This window comes from Pristiophorus japonicus, chromosome 19 (assembly GCF_044704955.1).
Source record: "Pristiophorus japonicus isolate sPriJap1 chromosome 19, sPriJap1.hap1, whole genome shotgun sequence".
Lineage (NCBI taxonomy): Eukaryota > Metazoa > Chordata > Chondrichthyes > Pristiophoridae > Pristiophorus > Pristiophorus japonicus.
The window spans coordinates 92,891,677-92,910,778 of NC_091995.1; the positions used below are offsets into that span (position 1 = coordinate 92,891,677).

General features: G+C 48.4%; 1 protein-coding gene across 5 annotated transcripts in view; it reads left to right on the plus strand.

Annotated features, from left to right (window-relative positions):
* The window catches only part of LOC139230046 (transcription intermediary factor 1-beta-like), a 116,713-nt gene extending 102,052 nt beyond the window's left edge, over window positions 1–14,661 (plus strand). For 4 of the 5 annotated variants that reach the window (XM_070861812.1, XM_070861815.1, XM_070861814.1 and 1 more), the window contains 6 exons: window positions 1,213–1,399; window positions 3,865–4,196; window positions 5,292–5,418; window positions 8,135–8,212; window positions 9,133–9,267; window positions 13,849–14,661. In XM_070861812.1, the coding sequence (XP_070717913.1) occupies window positions 1,213–1,399; window positions 3,865–4,196; window positions 5,292–5,418; window positions 8,135–8,212; window positions 9,133–9,267; window positions 13,849–14,121 (1,132 nt within the window). In that variant the 3' untranslated portion in view covers window positions 14,122–14,661. The remainder of the gene's footprint in view (window positions 1–1,212; window positions 1,400–3,864; window positions 4,197–5,291; window positions 5,419–8,134; window positions 8,213–9,132; window positions 9,268–13,848) is intronic. The other variant, XM_070861813.1, reaches the window with a different exon arrangement.
* Window positions 14,662–19,102: the final 4,441 nt, after the last annotated feature.

Sequence of the window (19,102 nt, forward strand, 5' to 3'; positions counted from 1 at the left end):
CCTTGATTCCCCTAGAGTGCAAAAATCTCTCGATCTCAGCCTTGAATATATTCAGAGACTCAGCATCCACAGCCCTCTGAGGCAATACCAGTCTTAAATGGTCACCCCCCTTATCCTGAGACTGTGCCGATGGTTCTCAGTGCCTGCCCACAGTAATGCAATGTTTTTTGTATAGGAGATCGATGGCACAAATGTGCACAGTACCACTGCATTCTGGGTTCCCAATGCTTCTTCTTAGGCAGTCCCTCGTATCGAGGATGACTTGTTTCCACACCAAAAAGGGATGAGTTCAATGAGTTCACAGGTGTTTCAATGAAGGACCTAATATTCCAGGTCCCGAACCACATGTTGAAGGGTGGAAGATGCCTGTGGGTGGGTTTTTTTAACATGTGGTGGCCGTTGCACACCAGCCACCACACGGGCTCGACAGAGCTAGGTCTTGGCAAGGATTAACCAAGGCGATTGGTTCCCACTGCACTATTGTCACCATTACTGTTTGGTGCTAAAAGCCAAAGAATTTTCAAGTCTCTTGCCCATTCCTCAGGGACACAATCCCACCACACAAAACTGACCTCGCGTTCACTCTGAGCAGCCACAGATTGACTGGCGTGGGAAGCATTGATTCAGAGGTTGAGGCAGGATAGTGGGAACTTCACTCTGCAATCTCGCGTGCTGCATCTGACCTGGGAGTACTTGATGCAGACACTGGGTACTCAAAATGGGAATCTTGTCTGGTCCCTGCACCCAGTCCCAAAGGTGAAGAGCAGAGTACTAAGGCACTGCATCACCCAGACCCAGAGGTCAAAGGACAGCACGCTATCACCCAGACCCAGAGGTCAAAGTGCAACACGCTAACCATCACCCAGAGGTCAAAGGACAGCACGCTATCACCCAGACCCAGAGGTCAAAGGACAGCACGCTATCACCCAGACCCAGAGGTCAAAGGACAGCACGCTATCACCCAGACCCAGAGGTCAAAGGACAGCACGCTAACCCGCTGCATTAGCCAGACCCAGAGGTCAAAGGACAGCACACTATCACTGAGGTCAACAGTCTGCATGCTAACCGTCTGCGTAACTCATTCCCAGAGGCGAAAGGACATTGCATCAACGCACTGCTGTACCATCTTGAATGTCTCACTTTTTGAATGGTTTGTTTTCTGATTTTGATGACATTGCATAAAGCTTGTGTACCTCTCTCCCCCGATTTCAGTTCAAGCTCCGGCACTAAACCCAAATTGAGGATGAAGGTTCCATATGTGCGGCTAGAGCGATTGCAAATCGATCTGTCCACCGACACCGAGCTTCCGACCTTCAAACTGTTACCAGGCAGTGGCCAGGACGAGTTCAGCCTGATCATCATTGAAGGAGATGGCTTGCCTTTGAATCCACCCTTCACGGTATTTATGGACTTATTTCGAATGTCCCTTACCCAGAGTTTCCAGCCCAGCAATCCCAGTCCCTTACACTTACTGCATTCCTCATACGTTTGTCTGAAAATGCTTTAGGTTCATTTTGAGCAAAAACAACAAGGTCTGCTAAATTATATTAAATGCCTTAATTTTTAGTGTTGTAACATAGAATCGTACAGCGCAGCAGGCCATTCGGCCCATTGAGTCTGCGCCGGCTCTTTCGAAGAGTAATCCAGTTAGTCTCTTTTCCCCCCCCCCCCCCCGCTCTTTCCCCGTATCCCTGCAACTTTTTCTCCGTCATGTATTTATCCAATTCCCTTTTGAAAGTTACGATTGAATCTGTATTCACCGCCCTTTCAGGCAGCGCGTTCCAGATCATAAAAACTCACTATGTTTTAAAAAAACAAATTCTCCGCATCAAACAGGTCTCCCCTCAGCCTCCACTGTTCCAAAGAAAACAAACCCAGCCTATCCAATCTTTTCTCGTCGCTAAAATTTTCCAGTACTGGCAACGCCCTCAGAAATCCAGACATTTAAAGGGACCCGCATTAAAAGAAACGGGTCACGCAGAACAAAGCACAGCTTACGGGGAAAGTGCCCGGGGCTCTTGGGTGTTGCTATGTTGAGTGACAGTTCAGCTTTCTTCGAAAGTTGCTTGCCCCTTCCTCCCCCCCCCCCCCCACCCACCCAAAAAAAACCAAGCAATAACCTGTCTGAATTTATACATCGGTATTTGTAGCAAAAATGGCTGGAAGGTCAGTTAATTGAAGCAGAAGAACTGTAGAGGCAATATTCTCAGAAACCTCTACTTGTGAAAAGTGTGGGAATATGAGCTGGGTTTTTTTCATCCTTAAAATAGTGTGCATATTTTTCTGCACTTTAAAAGGCATGACGTTTTCTATGAATTGATTCATGGCTTCTACGTGAAGCTGATGTAGGCACCATACTCCACAAGTACTGCTCCATAACTCCAGTAGCACGGGCTCACTGATGAATCGCCCTCCATGGGGTGAAGCTTGGGGTGACCGGATAGTAACTGGAGATGAACACAGTGCATAGTAACTGTGGAGATGAGTATAATAGTATTAGGCAGTCCCTCGTGTTGAGGATGACCCACTTCAACACCAAAAAGAGATGAGTTCACAGCTGTTTCAATGAGGGACCTGGCATTCCGGATCCTGAACCACATGCTGAAGGGTGGAAGATGCCTGTGCGTGGATTTTTTTAACGTGGGGTGACCGTTGCACACCAGCCACCACACGGGCTTGACAGAGCTAGGTCTTGGTCCAGTGGCAAGGGTTAACCAAGACAACTGGAGACCAAGGTCTGCTGCACGGACCAAGTGCGTGCACACATCGCAATGTGGGTTGGCCCGTGTTGCCCCCGGGCCCTCGCCTCTTCTGGGCCCCGAACACAGAGATGAACACAGTGCATAGTAACTGTGGAGGCACTTGCGCGCTTGGTGAGGCGGGTGGGGGGGGATTGACCTCCACCTGTGTACCCTTGTAGGTGAAGTAGCTGTCTTGTGGTTTACCCTGCTGCGTGCTTCCGGCGATGGTAGCTCCTGCTGTACGCTGTGCAACACCGTGCCATGCATTGACGGGAACTGGTGAAATGCTGGGTCACGAGCCAATGTAAAACAAAAAATTAGGAACATAGGAACGGGAGTAGGCCATTCAGCCCCTCGAGTCTATTCCACAATTCATTCTGTGTCAGCTGTGGCTCAGTGGGCAGCTCTCTCTCCCCTCTGAGTCAGAAGGTTGTGGGTTCAAGTCCCACTCCAGGGACTTGAGCACAAAAATATCTAGGCTGACATTCCAGTGCAGTGCTGAGGGAGCGCTGCACTGTTGAAGGTGCTGTCTTTCGGATGAATTGTTGAACCGAGGCCCCATCTGCTCTCTCAGGTGGACGTAAAAGACCCCATGGCACTATTTCGAAGAGCAGGGGAGTTATCCCCGGTGTCCTGGGGCCAATATTTATCCCTCAATCAACATAACATAAACAGATAATCTGGGTCATTATCACATTGCTGTGTGTGGGAGCTTGCTGTGCGCAAATTGGCTGCCGCGTTTCCCACATTACAACAGTGACTGCACTCCAAAAGTACTTCATTGGCTGTAAAGTGCTTTGGGACGTCCGGTGGTCATGAAAGGTGCTATATAAATGTAAGTGTTTCATTTAGATCATGACTGATCTGTATGTTGACTCCAACTACCTGCCCTGGCTCCGTAACCCCTAATACCCTTGCCTCACAAAAATCTATTAATCTCAGATTTGACATTTTCAATGGGGGAAGAGAGTATCAGATTCCCACTTCTCTTTTTGTAGTGCTTGTGCACATCACCCCTGTAGGGCCTGGCACTAATTTTATAGTTATGGCCCCACACCCCACACATGCCTTGTTCTGGTTTTACCCCACCAGAGGCAAAAATAACCCTGTTTGTAACCCGCAGGCACCGACTCTGGAAAGCACCCTGACGCCCCCGAACTCGGCCTCCCCCGCGTCCGTCACGGAAATCGAATTCATGTTCAACGAGAGGTCCGAGGTGGTGAGCAAGCGTCCCCACCACACCCCGAGCCCCACGCCTTCCCCCAGCGAAAAGTCGCCCGGCAGCATACCCGACCTCAAGTCGTCCCCGCTGTGCGGCGCGGGCGAGAAAGGCGAGGAGCCGGACGAGGTGGTGTGCGTAGTCTGCGGCAAGGGAGGCGAGCTGCCGTGCTGCAGCGGTTGCCTGAAGGTGTTTCACGTTGACTGCCACGTTCCTGCGTTGCCTAGCGTGCCCAGGTGAGTCCCAACGCCAAAACGGTGTTCGGAAAACAAGTAAGTGCCGAACGGCGCCTCCGACGGTCCAGCTGGTTTTAGGCAGCGTTGAGCCGCACGGTCCAGGCTGGACGTGTCCCCCGCCCCCCCCGTCCGTCTGTCCGTGCTAGGTCATCTCTTTCGCCCACCCTCGCCCCGACGCTAGGTGTGCACTCGAATACTTTCCCGCCGAAAGTCGTGGGAAAGCAATTGGGAGCGAAAGCCATGTCTTGATTTTTTTTTTTTCCTGACAAAACAATCTTATAGTGCTGGGTGTCACTGAGCTGCAGCCTGAATTGAAACTGATGTGCACATTCCAGTCTGCAACCTTCCCTGACCAAGCAAGTGAACCGAGGGACTTCCGGCTGTGTTTACTTAACATCAGGAGGGTTTTGCAGCTTTCGAACAGGCCAGCTTAAACACAACTCCCCTCTCAGCAGAATAATATATTACGTAGACTGTACAGCACAGAAACAGGCCATTTGGCACAATTGGTACACGCGAGCCTCCTCCCACCCCTCTTCATCTCACTCTTATCAGCATATCCTTTTATTCCTTTCTCCCTGTTTATCCAGCTTCCTCTTAACTGCATCTATGATATTCGCCTCAACCCCTCCCTGTGACAGCGAGTTCCACATTCTCACCACATTCTCCTGAAGTCCATGTTCAATCTTTCCTGATGATTACATTTCAGTTCTGCTATCATCCTTGTAAATCTGGTATCAGCCTTGTAAATCTTTCTTGCACCTTGCCTCTATATCCTTCATGTAGCACGGAGACCAGAACCACGCACAGTGCTCTTAACACGGTGGATATACGACGCTCTCGTCGTTATAAAATATCACATCTTGAACAGCCCCATGGAATATCTGCTCCCACTCGGCGACAGTCACCTGCAAGGTCCGTCACCGGCCACTCACGGGCTTTTCCATTGTCGATACCGCGCGTGCACAGACATTAGACTGCGCTGTGCACTGGGGGAGGGATCTGAGCAGGAGGCAGTGCACTTTACAGGGGGTGTTGTCTGCTAGTATATATATATTTTTTAAATCACATGATTGATCTGTTTTTTTCCTACAGTGTTGAATGGACATGTTCGATGTGTGTGGATTTGACGGCATCTGAAATACAGACTGAAAGTTCTCCGACAGCATTAGAAAGCAGCAGCAGTGCTGCGGTCGAGGGCCTCTGTGTTCTCGATCAGAGGGTTTGTACTAAAACCGGAAATATTCCTGATCCTTTCATTGGAGTGTGCTGCAGGTTCACTCAGTCCCGGGTTGTACCCAAGTTTGAGCAGGTTGGGCCTGTACTCATTGCAGTTTAGAAGAATGAGAGGTGATCTTATTGAAATGTATGAGATTCTGAGGGGGTTCGACAGGGTAGCTGCTGAGAGGATGTTTCCCCTCGTGGGGGAATCTAGAACTAGGGGCCAGTTTCAGAGTAAGGGGGTCGCCCGTTTGGAACTGACATGAGGAGGAATTTCTTCTTTCTGGGGGTTGTAAATCTGTGGAATTCTCTGCCCCAGAGAGCTGTGGAGGCTGGGTCATTGAATATATTTAAGGTGGAGATAAACAATAAGAGAGTGAAGGGTTATGGGGAATGCGCAGGGAAGTGGAGCTAAGGCCAAGATCAGATCAGCCATGATCTTATTGAATGGCGGAGCAGGCTCGAGGGGCCGAATGGCCGACTCCTGCTCCTATTTCTTATGTTCTTGTGTTCCCTGTAATTTTTTTGGCAGCGCCTGGCCCCTTTAAGGAGCTGTGCGAGCCATTCAAAATACCCAGCGTGCGCGGTTTTTACCTTGAAAAGCCGACTGTGCGGGTTCCCTGGAGTACTGCGCGGCCGCGCACCTTACAGGGAACACTGGTTGTAATCCCAGTTTGTGCCGGGTTCGCTGGTCTCGGCAGAGGGCAGCTGGTGGGAAGCAATAAATACCCCTTGACCAGGGAAGGGCAAATCAGCCGGGGCTCAGTGGGCAGCACACTCACCTCTGAGTCAGAAGGTTGTGGGTTCAGGTCCCCAATCCAGGGACTTGAGCACAAACAAGTCCAGGCCGACACTCCCAGTGCAGTGTTGAAGGAACACCGCACTGTCGGAGGTGCCGTCTTTCAGATGAGACGTTAAACCGAGGCCCCGTCTGCTCGCTCAGGGGGAGTTATCCCTGGTGTCCTGGGGCCAATATTTATCCCTCAATCAATGTCATTAAAACAGATTATCTGGATCATTATCTCATTGCTGTGTGTGGGAGCTTGCTGTGCGCAAATTGGCTGCCGCGTTTCCCACATTACAACAGTGACTGCACTCCAAAAGTACTTCATTGGCTGTAAAGCGCTTTGAGACGCCCGGTGGTCGTGAAAGGCGCTGTAGAAATCCAAGCCTTTTGTTCTGGGTTCATGCTGCTGATCGTGATCCTGTGTAACCCAACCCCCCCCCCCCCCTCCACTGAAAGACCTTGGCTGGGAACAGGATTGACTCGCCTGTAGTGCAAAACTGCCTGCTGTTGGGCTCACGGATGAAGAACGCCTGCTCCGGCACGGTACCAGACCGACCATTCCTCACGTAAGTACCCGACGGCGAGACTCAGCAGGCTGCTGGACAGAGGGGACCAGGGATGGGAATGTCAGCCAGAATTCCTGCTCTTGACGGTCGTTGGGTAGTCGCTGGAACGTGCACGTTTGTGTGTGCGCGCGCGCATTGGGTGAAGACTGGAGGGCGGCACTTGAAATCAGCGACGAGCTGAGTGGAGTTCACACAAAGTCGCAAACAAACGCCTCTCGAAAGGCCCAACGTGGAAGATCCCTGGCTTCGATCTTGCGCTGTGCTTTATGGGCTGCCCTGAACCGCGTCCGCACAAACCCGGCAGGTACGGATACGGGATGCACAGATGGGGAATTTAAAAGGCTCCAGTGCGTGACATGGTCACCCAGAACATGGAACATAGAACTCAGTGCCCCATTCACACATACAAAGGAGGCACCACATACCAACAGTGACGGACAGGTAAAGACCAGCTGGTCCATCGAGTCCGTCCCACACAATCGCGATACCCCGCGCACCACAACATAGACACTCCACCCCACCCCAAACCATGTGATCCTGTGGGAGAGGCAAAAAAACAGATTAAAAACCCAGGCCAATTTGGGGGGGGAAAATCTGGGAAATTCCTCTCCGGCCCATCTCGACGATCGACTAGTCCAGGAGATCACCCTGGCCATTAAACTCCCTCCAGCACCCTGTAAGAGGCGATCTCCGCCACAGCCAGAAACAAATCCAGCTCTCGCTCGAAGGAATTCAGTGACTGCATCCACCACATGAAACGGCAGCTTGTTCCAGAGGTGTACTGTTCTCTGGGGATAGACCACCTCCTCGCATCTAACCTCGATCTAGCCCAATACAACTTAGGTTTGTGCCCCCTGGTCCTGCCTAACCTATTTAATTGAAATAAACTGTCAGCTGGAACACTGTCTATTCCCTTCATTATCTCAGACATATCCCCCCCGACGTCTTCGCTGCTCTAAGGTATAAAGTCCCAACTCTTTTAGCCTATCTTGATAACTAAACAGCGATACACTTCGCTCCTTCTGTTGCAGTTATCTGGCTTGACTACCTCGATGTCAAATTATAGTTGCTCTGCATCAGCCTCACAGATACTACAACTAGTGACTAGCCCGCCAACGTTCGCTGGTCGAGGACCACGCACGAACAGTAGCCGCTTGGGCCAGTATCTGTGGAACTGCAAACCAACACGAGTCGGCGTTCATGGAGCGGGGGTGGGGGGGGTGTTGCGGAGGGATGCTTACAGACAATAAGAGCACCCCCGGTGGAAAAGCAAGTCTGTGCTCGGTGTTGGAGGTGTGTCGGTGTTTAATACGCGTTATGTAGGTGTTACACTGATGCCAGATTTGTGTGTGTCGTTTTAACAGAAATGTGAACACTTGCTGCTGTTGCTGCTTACTCACAAGGTGAGTCCAGCCCTCCACAATCCCACGGGATTCTCACAAGTAAGTATTTGAAGAATATCACTTTGAGATTCTTTTGCTCAATTTGTTTTAAGTAAAGTTGTCAGATATATCTATCTATATCTTCTATAATGTTGCCCTGGCCAATATTTATCCCCCAATCAACATGACAAAAAAAACCAGATTATCTGCTCATTGCTGTTTGTGGCCGCGCTTCCAACATCACAACAGTGACAACGCTTTAAAAAGTACTTCATTGATTGTGAAGCACTTTGGGACATCTGGGGGTCGAGAAAGGCGTTATATAAATGCAGGTTGTTTTTACATTAAGAATCGTGTGCCTAAGTGTCGGCCTTGGCTCAGCACTCTCACCTCTGGTTTCAAGGCCCACTCCAGAGGCTTGAGCACATAATCTAGACTGACCCTCGCAGTGCCAGTACTGAGGGAGCGCCGCACTTTCAGATGAGACGTTAAACCGAGGCCCCCTCTGCGCTCTCGGGCGGTCGTAAAAGATCCCACAGCCACCATTTCGAAGGTGGTCAGGTGAGTTCTCCTCAGTGTCCTGGCCGATATTTATCCCTCACCCAACATCACTAAAACAGATTATCTGGTTACTTATCTCATTGTAGTTTGTGGGAGCTTGCTGTGCATGAACTGGCTGCTGCGTTTCCTACATTAACAACAGTGACTACACTTTAAAAGTACTTAATTGGCTGTAAAGCGCTTTGGGACATCGTGAGGTCGTGAAAGGCGCTATATAAATGCAAGTCTTTTCTTTTTTGTGAAGTCTGAATGCACTTACTGCCGACTTTTCCCATTATGAAACCAACACTTCAACCATAAGCTATCCATGCGCCAATTCTCTCAATTCTTCCTTCACCCACCCCAATTTCCAAGGCGCTTGCTCAGTCCGCTCCCGGCCCTGGACCCACGGATAATCTTGCTCTTCATTTCATTCACAGTTGAAAAATCAGCAAGTAGATCTGTCTTCCATTCGAGCGAAACTTGAGAAGGCGAGCTCACCCTGCTACTCCTCACCTGAAGAGTTTGTGCAGGAGGTTCGATTAATGTTCAAAGCATTTGGCAAACTGATTCAGGTAAGAGAGGAGAGGATTTCCTGTTGCTTAATTTCCTGACGGTTCATTTACTTCTGCTTCCTGTTGTCAAGACAAAGAGGTGACCACACCTGGAGTACTGCGTAAGTTTTGGTCTCCGTATTTAAGGAGGGATATACTGGCATTGGGGGCTGTGCGGAGAAGGTTCACGAGGTTGATTCCCGAGATGGAAGGGGTTGTCTTATGAAGAAAGGTTGAGCAGGTTGGGCCTGTACTCATTGGGGTTTAGAAGAATGAGAGGTGATCTTATTGAAACGTATAAGATTCTGAGGGGGCTCGACAAGATGAATGCAGACAGGATGTTTCCCCTCGTGGGGGAATCTAGAACTAGGGGGCATCATTTCAGAATAAGGGGTCGCCCATTTAAAACTGAGATGAGGAGGAATTTCTTCTCTGAGGGTTGTAAATCTATGGAATTCTCTGCCCGAGTGCTGTGGAGGCTGGGTCATTGAATATATTTAAGCTGGAGATAGACAGATTTTTGAACGATAAGGGAGTGAAGGGTTATGGGGAATGGGCACGAAAGTGGAGTTGAGGCCAAGATCAGATCAGCCACGATCTCATTGAATAGCGGAGCAGGCTCGAGAGGCCGTATGGCCGATTCCTGCTCCTATTTCTTTTGTTCTTATGCTCAAAAGTAAATGTTTTGACTGTGAAGCACTTTAGGACATTCCGAGTTCATGAAAAGCATCATATAATTGCAAGTTCTTCTTTTATATCTTACTTTAATTAACTTTAAGCTCAAAATGATGTGAAATGTCTATCTGTTCCCAAATGAATTGGAGCAGTTAAGTGCCACTTTGGATTTTCCAATGTTTTTCCAAGTCCTGGTTGAGGACTGTAGGGGGTCAACATAAGAACATAAGAAATAGGAGCAGGAGTCGGTCATATAGCCCCTCGAGCCTGCATTTAGTAAGATCATGGCTGATCTGATCATGGACTCAGCTCCACTTCCCCGCCCACTCCCCATAACCCCTTATTCCCTTATTGGTTAAGAAACTGTCTATCTCCGACTTAAATTTATTCAATGTCCCAGCTTTCCACAGCTCTCTCAGGCAGCAAATTCCACAGATTTACAACCCTCAGAGAAGAAATTCCTCATCTCAGTTTTAAATGGACGGCCTCTTATTCTAAGATCATGCCCCCTAGTTCTTCTCTCCCCCATCAGTGGAAACATCCTCTCTGCATCCAACTTGTCAAGCTCCCTCATAATCTTATACGTTTCGATAAGATCACCCCTGAATTCCAATGAGTAGAAGTCCAACCTACTCAACCTTTCCTCATAAGTCAACCCCCTCATCCCCGGAATCAACCTAGTGAACCTTCTCTGAACTGCCTCCACAGCAAGTATTTACTTTTGTAAATATGGAAACCAAAACTGTATGCAGCATTCCAGGTGTGGTCTCACAAATACCCTGTACAGCTGTAACAAGACTTCCCTGCTTTTATACTCCATTCCCTTTGCAATAAAAGCCAAGATTCCATTGGCCTTCCTGATCATTTGCTGTACCTACATACTATCCTTTTGTGTTTCATGCACAAGTAACCCCAGGTCCCGCTGTACTGCGGCACTTTGCAATCTTTCTCCATTTAAACAATAACTTGCTCTTTGGCAGAAAAAACTCAAAGTGCATGACCTCACACTTTCCAACATTATACTCCATCTGCCAAATTCTTGCCCACTCACTGAGCCTGTCTATGTCCTCCTGCAGCCTCTTTACGTCCTCCTCACACATTGCCCTTCCTCCCATCTTTGTATCGTCAGAAAACTTGGCTACGTTACACTCAGTCCCTTCTTCTAAGTCGTTAATATAGATTGTAAATAGTTGGGGTCCCAGCACTGATCCCTGTGGCACCCCACTGCCAACCAGAGAATGAACCATTTATCCTGACTCTCTATTCTCTGTTCATTAGCCAATCCCCTATCCATGCTAATATATTACCCCCAACCCCGTGAACTTTTATCTTCTGCAGTAATCTTTTATGTGGCACCTTGTCAAATGCCTTCTGGAAGTCCAAATACACCACATCCACTGGTTCCCCTTTATCCACCCTGTTCGTTACATCCTCAAAGAATTCCAGTAAATTTGTTAAACATGACTTCCCTTCATAAATCCATGCTGACTCTGCCTGACCGAATTTTGCTTTTCCAAATGTCCTGCTACTGCTTTAATAATGGTCTCCAACATTTTCCCAACCACAAATGTTAGGCTAAGTGGTCTATAGTTTCCTGCTTTTTGTCTGCCTCCTTTTTTGAATAGGGGTGTTACATTTGCAGTTTTCCAATCAAGATTTGGGAAAGCCAGCAGATAGTTTAAAAAGCCTGTAAGGAGGGTTATTAGCGGGAGAACAGTTTGGATAGGCTGTCCAGGTCCCTGCGGTTAGCCGTGCAGTTTGCAGTGACGGTGAGAGATTACTGAGAGCGTATCTGAAGATGCTGAGGTTACTGTGCCAAGTGACCTTTTTCCCTAATGAGCTCAGCCACTGAATGGTCAGCCAGCTTCTAACTGTAGAGGCCACCCCCAGTCCTGTCCCGACCTGATCCGCTACACGCACACTTTCCAGCAGAAATCCTAGGCCGAGTCTTTTGTCCACACTCCCCCGCCCCCCCGCAGCCCTGGGCCCCCTCCCTTGGTATAGGGGACTGAGGCCAATTGCAGTGCAAGCTCTAACCTCCACCCACCCAGCACAGGTACCGAACCTTCCTATCCTTTAAATAAGCAATAGGAGCAGGAGTAGACCATACGGCCCCTCGAGCCTGCTCCGCCATTCAATAAGATCGTGGCTGATCCGATCATGGACTCGGCTCCGCTCCGCTCCCCATAACCCCTTATCTCCTTATCGCTCAAGAAACTGTCTATTTCTGTCTTAAATTTATTCAATGTTCCAGCTTCCACAGTTCTCTGAGACAGCAAATTCCACAGATTCACAACTCTCTGAGAGAAGAAATTCCTCCTCATCTCAGTTTTAAATGGGCGGCCGCTTATTCTAAGATCATGCCCTCTAGTTCTACTCTCCCCCATCAGTGGAAACATCATCTCTGCATCCACCTTGTCAAGCCCCCTCATAATCTTATACGTTTCGATAAGATCACCTCTCATTCTTCTGAATTCCAATGAGTAGAGGACCAACCTCCTCAACCTTTCCTCATAAGTCAACCCCCTCATTTCTGGAATCAACCTAGTGAACCTTTTCTGAACTGCCTCCAAAGCAAGTATATCCTTTCGTTAATATGGAAACCAAAACTGCATGCAGCATTCCAGGTGTGACCTCACCAATACCCTGTACAGCTGTAACAAGACTTCCCTGCTTTTATACTCCATCCCCTTTGCAATAAAGGCCAAGATACCATTGGCCTTCCTGATCACTTGCTGTACCTGCATACTATCCTTTTGTGTTTCACGCACGAGTACGCCCAGGTCCCGCTGTACTGCAGCACTTTGCAATCTTTCTCCATTTAAATAATAACTTGCTCTTTGATTTTTTTTCTGCCAAAGTGCATGACCTCACACTACAGCTCAGTTCCACTCCGGTCCCGCATCACCTCCATTTGAATTTTTTTTTTTTACAAATTCTCATGCGTGTTTTCAAATCCCTCCCTGGCCTCGCCCACTCCCGGTCTCTGTAATCTCCTCCAGCCCCCACAACCCCCCGAGATCGCCGCGCTCCTCCAATTCTGGCCTCTTGCACATCCTTGATTTTCTTCGCTCCACCATTGATGGCCATGCCTTCAGCTGCCTGGGCCCTAAGTCTGGAATTCCCTGCCTAAACCTCCCCCCCCGCCCCTCCTTTAAGATGCTCCTTAAAACCTACTGCTTTGATCAAGATTTTGGCCATTGTCCTAATACCGAATATCTCTCTTTGTGGCTCGGTGTACACTTTTTGTCTGATTAATGCTCTGGTGACGTTTTACTACATCAAAGGCGCTATATAAATGCAAGTTGTTCCCACTAAACCAATGGGATTTGTTTACACAGAAGAATTTTAAACGGTTATAATCCAGCTGGTCCTCGGTCATTTAATTACAGTGATCACTAGGTTGATCCCGGTGATGAGGGGCTTGACTTATGAGGAAAGGTTGAGTAGGTTGGGCCTCTACTCATTGGAAGTCAGAAGAATGAGAGGTGATCTTATCGAAACGTATAAGCTTATGATGGGGTTTGACAATGTGGATGTAGAGATGATGTCTCCACTGATGGGGGAGACTAGAACTAGGGGGCATAATCTAAGAATAAGGGGCTGCCCATTTAAAACTGAGATGAGGAGGAATTTCTTCTCAGAGGGTTGTAAATCTGTGGAATTCGCTGCCTCAGAGAGCTGTGGAAGCCGGGACATTGAATAAATTTAAGACAGAAATAGACAGTTTCTTAACCGATAAGGGATTAAGGGGTTATGGGGAGCGGGCGGGGAAGTGGAGCTGAGTCCATGATCAGATCAGTCATGATCGTGTTAAATGGCGGAGCAGGCTCGAGGGGCCGTATGGCTGACTCCTGCTCCCTATTTCTTATGTTCCTACGTATTTAAAAAAAAAAACCAATTGTGTCTTATCAAATTCTTTTGAAGGACAAGAAGGAGGTGGCGGAGTCTGTGGTGACGTTCGAGTCATTCTTCGAGGAGAAGCTGACCGATGTCTTCAGCGGCAAAACCTTCCCCACCCCGCCAGTGGACGAGGAGGAGGTGGAAGTGGAAGTGGAAGTGGAGGTGGAGGTGGAGATGGAGATGGAGGTGGAGAGCAAACACTGTGACCAAACTGACACCGAGGAGCCAGCCCGTCCCGCAGACGATGCCGACGGCAGCCCCGTCCAGGCGAAAAGACGGCGGCTCGACGAAGACTAGCGGCTTCGGGACGGGAAGCTTTGCGTGCGCAGACTTGGTAAACCTTGGACGAATTGGTTGGCAGCAGATTTCTGAGAGCCAGTCGCTCGGACCCACCTTGTTGGAAAGGCTCAAGTTCGACAAGGCTGTAAATACACAAGAGCGCCCCCCCCTCACCCCACCCCACCCCGTCTGTCTTCAGCTAACAAGGCACGCTGAAAAAGACTCGAGTTAAAAGTATTAACCCGGGCTCAGGAGATACCACATAAAGGACTTTTGGGTTCGAGTCAGACTGGAGAACTAGCGCAAAGATATTTTGTTTTCTTGGTCCTGGTTTTACTGACACTTTTTCATGCAGATGGGTCAGAGCCAGAAGTGTTTTTTTTTCTAGGTGTAAACTGTATGTATTAAAGAATTCGATAATATGTAATATACATTGTCCGTATTTCATGTTGAAATTCATACTGGATCATAGTAAAGAAAGAAACAAAAGGAAATAAACTCGTTTCTGAGAGGGGGAATGCTACGTCACTCAGTAATAAAAATGTAAAAATCCACCTCTATTGGGATTACTGGACTCTCGTCATTTCTGGACCCTCTTTGTTCTCACCCCTCTCCTCCTGTCCTCGACGTGCTTGGGGAGTTTGGTTTCTGAGATGCTGTGGCAGCTCTTGTGTACTTGTGCCCCCCTCCCTCCCCCCTCCCCCCCCCCCCAAGGTGGTCACTCTTCCACGTGAGCCTTGACAGTGAGGGTGGGCGCGGGAACATTGAAGGCGAGCCTGATTCCGTGTGTTCTTGCAACAGTCAGAGACTGGGCTCGGAGTGGGTGGGGGGGGGTGGGGAGCAGTGAGCGGGAGCAGGAAACCTCCTCCTGCCATCTCTCCCTTGCCGAGGGGCCACCGCTGCCCCCCCCCCCCCCCCGACGGAGATGAGCCAGCTCAACATAGACAGGGATGGGAGAGCCAGGGAGCTTCAACTCTCTGTGTATCGTTGCACGTAGCCAGTGAGATAGCTGGAGCAAACACGCACGCACACCACTAATCAGTATCTTGATCCCAGTTAACAACAGATGTAATAGGAGTCGTCGGCCATTCGGCCCCTCGAGCCTGCTCCATCATTCAACGAGATCATGGCAATTCTACCTCAACTCCACCTTCCTGCACTGTCCCCATATTCCTTAATATCCAAAAATCTATCGATCTCAGCCTTGAATGTACTCAGCCTCCACAGCCCTCTGGGGCAGAGAATTCCAAAGATTCACCACCCTCTGAGTGAAGAAATTCCTCCTCATCTCAGTCCTAAATGGCCGAGCCCTTATCCTGAGACTGTGACCCCTGGTTCTAGACTCCCCAGCCCGGGGGGAAACATCCTCCCTGCATCCACCCTGTCAATCCCCCTGAGAACCTTCTATGCTTCAATGAGATCACCTCTCAGTCCTCTAAACTCAAGGGAATGTGTAATCGGGGGTTGATGGAGACTTCTGCAGCTGCTTCTCGTCCTCTCGGTTAAGGTGAGAAGCAGAATCTCCATTCCCATCGCCCCTCACTGCCGCGTACATTGGGCAGCATGGCTGCTGGTACTTTTCCCTAGGTTTATCTTTCCTTAACCTGCCTGATGCGAGCGCAACTTTAAATTTCGATGAATAAAACGTCAGAGGGTATATTTTTGCTTTCCAGTATTTTAATTAAAATGTAAACAGGAAAGCCTTTCCCATAGCAGCCGTGACGGCAATGTGATTAATGGACAATTTGTTTTTGGTGCTGGTTGGGGAAGGAATGTTGGCCAGAACTTTAAGGGTTAAGTTACGAGGAGAGATTACACAAATTAAGGATGTATTCCCTAGAATTCAGAAGGTTAAGGGGTGATCTGATTGAAGTTTTCAGGATATTGAAGGGAACAGATAGGGTCGATAGAGAGACTATTCCCGCTGGTTGTGGAGTCTAGGAGTCTAAAAATTAGAGCCAGACCTTTCAGGGGTTAAATTAGGAAACGTTTCTACACACAAGGGCTGGTAGAAGTTTGGAACACTGCCGCAAACGACAATTGATGCTAGACAATTGTTCATTTTAAATCGGAGGTTGATAGCTTTTTGCTAACCAGTTATTAAGGGATATGAGCCAAAGGTGGGTAGATGGAGTTAGGTTGCAGATTAGCCATTGGATGGCAGAACAGGCTGGAGGGGCTGAATGGCTTCCTCCTGTTTCTATGTCCTAAAGTGCATTGGTCACCTTTGACAAAGTGTAATGAGATCTATATATCCCCCTGAGCAGGCAGACGGGGCCTCAGTTAAACGAGTTGTACTAACGTTAAAGTTAGACTACGTTAATTTATTATCGGTATTTGAACAAAGGGCCAGCATACCAGTTTCATTCCTAGCCTTGACACTCGTGATTCAGCAGACAACAAATTGGTGAAGCGGTCTTGGAAGATTTCCGAAATATTTGGAGAAGATAACGACAAACTCAATACAGCCATCTGAGGCCCGTGTCCATCTTCGAGCAGATCCATTTTGCACTATCGCACAATGTCCAGATTTAATTCCCGGTCTCACTATGAGCATTAATAACATCCTTTTCTCCAATGCTGAATTGGTACTGCAATGTCTCCTCCCTCTTTCTTTCTCTTCTGAAACTCTTGTATTCGGTATGGTTTAGCTCCCAGCTGAAGCCAAGTTTCTGGCATCATATCGGGCTCTTTTCTATCAGAACAGAGAAGACTGAGAGGTGACCTGTTAGAGATGTTTAAAACTATGAAGAGGTTTAATAGGGCAGGTAGTCCAAAACTAAGGACAATAAATATAAGAGAGTCACTAATAAATAGTAAGTAATTCAGGAGAAAATTCTTTACCCAGAGTGGTGAGAATGGAACTCGCTGCCACAGGGAGGGGTTGCAGCAGGACATATAATCCTGTCGCTCCATTCGCACTACCTCCGACTACAGTAAAGCCTAGTCCCTTTCATCATCATCATCATCATAGGCAGTCCCTCGAGTCGAGGATGACTTCCACGTCAAAAAGTTCACAGGTGTTTCAATGAAGGACCTAATATTCCGGATCCTGAAGGGTGGAAGATGCCCGTGTGTGGATGTTTTTAACGTGGGGTGACCGTTGCACACCAGCCACCACACGGGCTTGACAGAGCGAGGTCTTGGTCCAGTGGCAAGGGTTAACCAGGACGACTGGAGACCTGCTCTGCTGCACGGACCTAGTGCGCGCGCACATCGCAGTGTGGGCTGGGCCCGTGCTGCCCCTGGGCCCCGATTACGTCCCTCTACAATCTCTCACCACTCCTTCGCCCCAACCTCGCTGCACCTGCAGTACCTGCCCACGCTCCAATCGGGGCGGGGATGCATTTAAGGGGAAGCTAAATAAGCACATGAGGAAGAAAGGAATAGAATATGTCAATAGGATGAGATGAAGTAAGCTGAGAAGAGGCTCGTGCAGAGCATAAACAGACTGCTGTAGTAGAAAGTGCTCTTGCAAGGTGAAATGCATCTAACCATTGGTGGATCTGACCTGGGAGAGTGTGATGGGACAGTTCCTTGCACATTCTCTGATCGATCTCAGCGCATTCGACCATTGGTCAATGGCTCCTAACCCATAACTGGTTTCCTGGCCCAAGAAACTTAAACCGAAGTGTCAGGCTCTAACAATCTGACACAATCACTGATCTTTGAGATTAAATTATTTTCCATCTCGTGAATGAGCATCCTGCGTGCAATGGTTGTGGTACCTTTACTGCCGAGGGATGCTCACCTCTACTAAAATCACAGCAACGACCTGCTGTTTCCCTAAAACAATGGTACTTGAGCATAAAAATCTAGGCTGACACTCCAGTGCCGTGCTGAGGGAGCGCTGCACTGTCAGAGGTGCCGTCTTTCGAATGCTCTCAAGTGGACGTAAAAGATCCATTGGCCACTATTTTGAAGAAGAGCGGGGGAGTTCTCCCCAGTGTCCTGGCCAATATTTATCGCTTAACCAACATCACTATAAACAGATTATCTGGTCATTATCACATTGCCGTTTGTGGGAGTTTGTTGTGTGCAAATTGGCTGCCGCGTTTCCCACATTACAACAGTGACTACACTTCAAAAGTACTTAAGAACATAAGAAATAGGAGCAGGAGTCGGCCATACGGCCCCTTGAGTCTGCTCTGCCATTTAATACAATCTTGGCTGATCCGATCATGGACTCAGTCCACGTCCCCGCCCGCTCCGCATAACCCCTTATTCCCTTATCGGTTAAGAAATTGTCTATCTCTGCCTTAAATTTATTCAATGTCCTAGCTTCCACAGCTCTCTGAGGCAGCGAATTCCACAGATTTACAACCCTCAGAGAAGAAATTTCTCCTAATCTCAGTTTTAAATGGGGGGCCCCTTATTTTAAAATCGTGCCCTCTAGTTCTAGTCTCCCCCACCAGTGGAAACATCCTCTCTGCATCCACCTTGTCAAGCTCCCTCATAATCTTACACATTTTGATAAGATCAGCTCTCATTCTTCTGAATTCCAATGAGTAGAGGCCCAACCTACTCAACCTTTCCTCATAAGTCAACCCCCTCATCTCCGGAATCAACCGAGTGAACCTCTGAACTGCTTCATTGGCTGAGGCCATAAAAGATGCTATGGAAATGCAAGTCTTTCTAGTGTTATTAGCTCTATACTTACAGTTAAGTTCCAGTTTTAATTTTAATATCTCTAATTATCTACAGAACTCCATTCTCTGATGTAACCCACTTTTTTTGCCTGATAGGGATTTATTTATTTTCGACTCTCTCAAACTCACGTTTGAAGACGTCCCAGTGCTGATCTGTTGACTTATTGCTAACTTTTCTGCCCAGTTCATTTCATGAATAAAAGTTTACAGCATGGAAGGAGGCCATTTGGCCCATCGTGTCCGCGCCGGCCGACAAAGAGCCATCCAGCCTAATCCCACTTTCCAGCTCTTGGTCCCAGTCTTCAAAATAATGGCCATGGGATCTTTTACGTCCACCTGAGAGAGCAGAA